At 38.6% G+C, this 7,524-nt stretch overlaps 1 protein-coding gene across 1 annotated transcript; it reads left to right on the forward strand.

The window, feature by feature from the left end:
* Nucleotides 1-1,033: 1,033 nt before the first annotated feature.
* On the forward strand, nucleotides 1,034-2,007 carry LOC107778646 (uncharacterized). Its single transcript, XM_016598930.2, has one exon. The coding sequence runs from the start codon at nucleotides 1,104-1,106 to the stop codon at nucleotides 1,962-1,964; it is 861 nt and encodes a 286-aa protein (XP_016454416.1). The 5' UTR covers nucleotides 1,034-1,103; the 3' UTR covers nucleotides 1,965-2,007.
* The last annotated feature ends 5,517 nt before the right edge of the window (nucleotides 2,008-7,524 follow it).

Here is a 7,524-nt window from a genome sequence, read left to right on the forward strand (position 1 = left end):
CTTTCTTGAACCTAACGGCTCGCAAACTCAAACCGCCCACGATCTGTTTACAGCCTTTCTACTCTACACATGCATGACCTTCTTCTTTTTTTCATTCGTATTTTCTTTTCGGTATTCGATATTTGTATTGAAATCCAACTAAGTTACGTTTGAGAAGATTCACAATTACAAGTAAAATGCTCCTTAACAAAGATAATTTCATATTCATAACTCGAACTTGAAATTTTTAATTAATGATTAACGAATACTTACCCCAATCCGGATTCGTATACACATAACCTTCTTTAATTCTCACTCTCTCACTTCCTCCTTCCCCTAAAACATTCTCATGCAGATGTAGGGGTCCCTTCACAATTCTCGGGCCCCTATTCTAACCCCCACCCAGTGGGAGCATAACCTATACTACTAGTGATTCCTTTTACCCCCTGAAGTTTTATTTAACGTCCAATTTGGTCCTAAAATTCACGTTGTATCAACCTCTTGAATTGATCAGTTAATTTTACTCTCGTTGTTTTATTGTATGTGGCACCGTCAACTTTGGGGAATCAAAGATTTTTTTTGATCGTTAACGTTTAAATATTTTAGAATTATATAATTGTTGTGACTTATAATGTTTATTATGTACTTTAAATATATAATTCTTTATTAAAAAGAAGTTAAAGAATTCATATTTGAATTCATAAAAATGTTAAATAGTTTGACATCCGTAATTTGAAAACCGCCACATGAAATAGGAGGAGGAGAGTAGTTATGAGTGTAAAAACCATTTCCTTCCTTCAACTTTGTGTTAAAAATGATCACTTTCCCTTCCAATTTAAGACTAGATAATTCTTCCTAATATAAGTTATTTCAAACATGATGGACCACCAATAAATTGCAGTACTATCATGGAGTGAAAAGTGTGCAAGTTGGACACAACCTAAACATGATGGACCAAATATATCATAAGCCAAACTTCAAGGACTAAGTCCTGCAATTTACTCTCTAGCTAAATCTATATATAACCCCACTACCCCTAGTCAATCCCACATACTCTCTCCCTCTCTTTCTATCTTCTGTATCTAAATTTTTTTACTCTTTGAAGAGTGATAATTTTCACAAACATGCTAGCGTTCCCTTCAAGGCCAGTGATCATGATGGAGAGAAACCGAAAGTCCAACGTTGAACATGCACCAAATTGTCCTAGGTGTGCCTCTACCAACACAAAGTTTTGTTACTACAACAACTATAGTTTGTCACAACCTAGGTATTTTTGCAAAGCTTGCCGGAGATACTGGACTAAGGGTGGTTCTCTCCGAAACGTCCCCGTTGGCGGCGGTTGTCGGAAAAGTCGACGTTCAAGATCCGCTAGAAAAGACGATAATACCCTTCTAACACTGAATCCCACCCTCTCCGGCAATGAAGCTGCCGGAGCTGACATTGATCTGGCCGATGTTTTCGCCAAGTACTTGAACCAAGGTACAACAAATGATAATGATCATGATCAAGATAATATTCTTCAAGAATCTCCCTTGGCTGATCAAGATTATTGTTCTATTGGAGCAAGCTTATCAAATTCTCCTTCATTAGATAGCTTGGTTAATCCAAGTTCTTTTGAGAATGAGAGTCAATTGGATGAGACCATAATTATGGGTAATTATCAAGATTATCCTTGTGGTTTCCTTCAAGAGGAACGGATACAAGGAGGTGAATCAATTCATGAAGTAAGTGGACAAGATTTTCTTGATTTTAACCCAAGCTTTGTTGAAATGCAAGCCATGATCGGGGATGAAATAATGGGGCAAGGGGAAGAATTTGATTATAACACAAGTTTTGCGTGGCAACCAACGATGCAGTTTCAAGAATTCGGATCAATTTTTGAAGATAATGATCAGCTGAAGATTTCGACAGCAAATTTAGCCAGTGACAATAACTACGGTTGCTCATTTGATCTATCTAGCTATGAAATTTTTACGAGACCTTGAAGCCTAATTTAATTCTAAGGTGTAAGGGTCTTATTCTTTCTCTTTTTTTTTGGGGGGGGGTGGGGGGAGGGAGGTTATATACTTCATCTTACTTAAAAATGGCAGTTAGCTGTTAGCTGTCACATTCTCACTGAAAGAGACTATTACAGATTATAATACATAAGAATATACGTACCTAAAGAGAAAAGAAAAAGAAGATGCAATTGCATTCTTATGGATTCAATACACTTCTTTTGCCTTATTTCATCATGCATTAAGTACTTGTGCTGGAATGGTATGTTATAGCTTATAAAGTCAAAAATTGTTCAGAATCAGGCAATTATGACACATGGGGTACTTTGACATATATACAGTGACATTCAAAGCCAATATGAGAGGGTGGGATGGAGGACGGGTTGGAATAGAATGAATGTGCTAAAAGTATAACGTAACTATATATGCTTATAAATTGGTTATATATATACATACATACGGGGAGGAGGGAGAATAGGTAGGACTTTAGCTCAAACCATGTATATGTGTTCGGATTTCTACTAAGCAGACGGTAGAGTCTTGTGCTGATAACGTGAAATAAAACAATAAAAGAAGAAGAATAGTATTGCAAAGAAAAGCAAAGAGAGAATTCTTATTGATTTTGAGATGAATTACTATCACGGCCCAATTTCACCTATAGGTCGTGATGACGCCCAACACTACAGTTAGGCAAGCCAACAAATAAATTAAACATATATCAATTATTTTCAGAATAATTTTCTAAGTAATTTTATTATATTTCTAGAAATATTAAAGAAAATTGAAAAGATACTAATTAACTTAGATCCAAGAAAATAATACAATTCCAAATTCTACCAATGTGTGTGCCAAGACCTGGTTTCACAAGTGTATGGGCATCTAGTAGATTATACAAAACTCCAAATACTGTCTGAAATAAAAATAGACAGAATAAAATGCAAGAAGAGACATTGGTAGCTGCAGAACGGCTCAGAAAGGCAGCTCACCACTATGCCCCTGGGTAACGTGGGTGTAAGACGATAGGTCTCCCACTAGTACTTGCCTCAGGTCCCGCACAAAAAGTGCAGCAAGTATAGTATGAGTATGTAAACAACGTGTATCCAGTAAGTATCAAGCCTAATCTCGAAGTGGTAGAGACAAGATGGCCGACTTTGACACTCACTATGGGTCGATAATAATAATTGAAATAAAACTAGAATATCTAAATCATCATGATTCATAAAATATAACAATAATTTATTTAACCAGCAGAAATAATTAACTTCCTTCAATTGCAACTATTCTCAATATATATTAAATTCCTTCAATTCCAATAAATTTTTAATTTATCAATTAATCTCATTTACATGAATAACAATAATTCCTTAGCAGGTAGGGATAATAATTCTTTAAATTCCAAAGATTTTCAATTTTTTAATTAGCTTCACAAGCTGCAATAAACTATCAAAGTATCGTGTAATTATTATTATTAGGCACGATTTCTGTCGAGGTCATACGGCCCAATCCAGAGTGTCGTGTACACTGCCGAGGGACGTGTGGCATGATCCATAGATGCATCTATCCTGCCGAGGCGTTCGGCCCGCTCCACAAGAAAGGAGGACATTTTCTTATGTACCTCCGGAAGGAGAGTATATTTATTATAAGATAAATTCGGGAGGAAGAACAATTTCTTTTAACAATTAATTAATTTAAACAGAAAATCAAGCATATGAGATTTTCATCCTTTAATATCTTTATCTAACAATTCATAATATATTCATATATATCATTTAATATTAATTAAACAAGGAATACAATTTACACAAGTAATTCATGCTTTGAGTCCTAAACTACCTCGACTTTAGTATTAATATAATTTACACAAGTAATTCATACTCTTGAGTCCTAAACTACCTGGACTTTAGCATTAATAGTAGCTACGCACGGACTCTCGGCACCTCGTGCGTACGTAGCCCCCAATTATTAATTTAATCACCTATGAGGTAATTTCCCCCTCACAAAATTAGACAAGAGACTTACCTCGTCTTGCTCCAATTTAATCCACTAGTAGGCTTTTTCCTCGATTATCTAACTTTCATTGGCTCGAATCTAACCAAAAATAATTCGATACAATCACTAAAATTTATAGGAATCAATTCTATAAAAAAATACTATATTTTCAATAAAAATCCCGAAATTAATTTAAAATTTGTCAGTGGGACCCACGTCTCGGAATCCGGTGAAAGTTATGAAATCCGACAATCCATTCAATTACGAGTCCAACCATACCAGTTTCACTCAAATCCTACTTCGAATCGATACCGAAATCACAAAAATTCGTTTCTATGAGATTTCTAAAAATTTTCCAAATTTCAATCTCAAAACACTAATTAAATGGTGAAAATAATGATATATTTGTGTATATAGACCAAATCCGAGTTAGAATCACTTATCCCAATGTCTTTCCTTGAAAATCTGTCAAAAGTCACTTCTACTCAAGCTCAAGTTCGTCAAAAATGGCAAATGGGATGAAGTTCCCTCCTTTATAGATCTGCTCAGGCAGCCTTCGGAACTGAGCCTCGATCGTGGCTTCGATCATGGCCCTCGAGCCTGGGCCTCGGTCATGACCTCGATCATGGCATCGAGTCTGGGCCTTCGATTGTGACCCTCGATCTTGGGTCTCGACCCTAGCCTTGAGCCTTGCCTTCGATCATGGCCCTCGAGCTGGGCCTTCGATCATGGCTTCGATCCTGAGTCTCGTCCCTAGCTTCGACCCTGGCCGTCGACCCTGGGCTCGATATCTGGGCTCGATCTTGGGCTCGATCACATCCCAGAATATCCAGCAGAAAAGAAAAAAATTGCAGCAGCTTTTTAAGTCCAACTTTTGATTTGTTAACCATCTGAAACTCACCCGAGGCCCTCGGGACCTCAACCAAATATACCAACAAATCCTAAAACACCATACGAACTTATTTGAAACCTCAAATCACATAAAACGACACTAAAATCACGAATTATGCTCTAATTCAAGCTTAATGAAACTTAAAATTTCCAACTTCTACATTCGATGTCGAAACCTATTAAATCAAGTCCGATTGACCTCAAATTTTGCACACAAGTCATAATGACATAACGGAGCTATGAAAATTTTCAGAACTAGATTCCGACTCCGATATCAAAAAGTCAACTCCCCGGTGAAACTTCCAAACTTAAATTCCTATTTTAGCCATTTCAAGCCTAAATTAACTATGGACTTCCAAATAAAATTTCGAACATGCTCCTAAGTCCAAAATCACCATGCGGAGCTGTTGGAATCGTCAAAATTCTATTCCAGGGTCGTTTTCTCAAAATGTTGACCGAAGTCAAACTTTCCCTTTTAAAGCCAACTTAAGGAACCAAGTGTTCCGATTTCAACCCAAACACTTCGAAATCCCGAACCAACCATCCCCGCAAGTCATAAATTATTAAAAGCACATACGGGAAGTTTTATTTTTAGGGAACGGGGTTCTAAAAGTCAAAATTACCGGTTGGGTCATTACATTCTCCACCTTTTAAACAAATGTTCGTCCTCGAACGGGTTTAGAATTATACCTGAAGTGTTGAATAAGTGTGGATATTTGCTCCGCATATTTTCCTCGGCCTCCCAAGTCGCTTCCTCGACTGGTTGGCCCCTCCACTGGACTTTTACTGTAGAAATCCTCTTGGACCTCAACTGGCGAACCTGTTTATCAACAATGGCAACTAGTTCTTCTTCATAGCCCAAACTATTATCTAGCTGAACTGTGCTGAAGTCTAACACATGTGATAGGTCGGCATAATACTTCCGGAGCATAGATACATGGAAAACCAGATAAACTCCCGATAGATTGGAAGGCAATGCAAGCTCATAAGCAACATCCCCAACTCGTTTCAACACCTCAAATGGGCCTATAAACCTTGGGCTCAATTTCTCCTTTTCCCAAATCTCATGATTCCCTTCATCGGCGAAACTTTCAAAAGAACTTTTTCACCTACCATAAATGATAAATCACGCGCTTTCTGATCTGCGTAACTCTTCTATCTTTACTGCGCTGTACGAAGTCGCTCCTGAATTAACTTTATCTTTTCCAAGGCATCCTTCACCAAATCAGTACCATATAACTTAGCCTCACCGGGCTCAAACCACCCGATGGGCGAACGACATTGCCGGCCATATAAAGCCTCAAATGGAGCCATCTCGATGCTGGATTGGTAACTATTATTATAAGCAAACTCAGCTAAAGGCAAGAAACGATCCCACTGACCTCCAAAGTCAATCACACATGCCCTGAGCATATCCTCCAAAATCGGAATTGTCCGCTCTGACTGCTCGTCGGTCTGCGGATGAAAGGCTGTGCTGAGCTCTATACGAGTCCCCAATTCACTCTGTACTGCTCTCCAGAAATGTGAAGTAAACTGAGGGCCTCTATCTAATATGATGGAAATTGGCACACCATGCAACCGAACTATCTCCTGAATATATATCTGAGCCAGCCTCTCTGAAGTATACGTAGTCACAACCAGAATGAAGTCTGCCGACTTGGTCAACCTGTCGACAATGACCCAAACTGCATCAAACTTTCGTAAGGTCCGCGGAAACCTAACTACAACGTCCATAGTGATGCGTTCCCATTTCCACTCTAGTATAGTCATCTGCTGAAGTAGGCCACCTGGCCTCTGGTGCTCATATTTAACTTGTTGGCAATTTAGACATCTAGCTACATACTTGACTATGTCCTTTTTCATTCACCTCCACCAATAAAGCTGCCTCAAATCACGATACATCTTCGTAGCACCTGGATGAATAGAATACCGGGAACTGTGTGCCTCCTCTAGGATCTTCTTCCTCAGTCCATCCACATTAGGAACACATAGACAATCCTGGAGTCGCGAAACACTATCCGCTCCAATAGTAACTTCCTTGGCACCACCCCATAGTACTGTTTCTCAAAGAACCATTAAGTGTGGATCATCATACTGGCGAGCCTTGATCTGTTCAAATAGTGAAGACTAAGCTACAACACATATAAGAACTCGGCTGGGCTCTGAAATATCCAACCTCACAAGTCTGTTAGCCAAGGACTGAATATCCAAAGCTAATGGCCTCTCCTCTGCTGAAATGAAAGCCAAACTACCCATACTCTTCGCCTTTCTACTCAAGGCGTCTGCAACCATATTTTCTTTGCCCGGATGATATAGGATAGTAATATCATAATCTTTTAGTAATTCCAGCCATCTACGCTGCCTCAAATTTAGGCCCCTCTGTTTGAACAAATATTGCAAACTGCGATGATCAGTGTAAACTTCACAAGACACCCCATAAAGATAATGCCTCCAAATCTTAAGAGCGTGAACAATCGCAGCTAACTCCAAATCATGTACCGGATAATTCTTCTCGTGGGGCTTCAGATGACGTGAAGCATATGCAATAACTCGCCCTTCCTGCATTAATACACAACCCAAACCAACGCGTGAAGCCGTCACCATATATTGTATACATCCTCAAACCGGAAGGCAACACTAACACTGGTGCTGTAGTCAATGCTTTCTT

This window comes from Nicotiana tabacum, chromosome 12, assembly GCF_000715075.1.
Source record: "Nicotiana tabacum cultivar K326 chromosome 12, ASM71507v2, whole genome shotgun sequence".
Lineage (NCBI taxonomy): Eukaryota > Viridiplantae > Streptophyta > Magnoliopsida > Solanales > Solanaceae > Nicotiana > Nicotiana tabacum.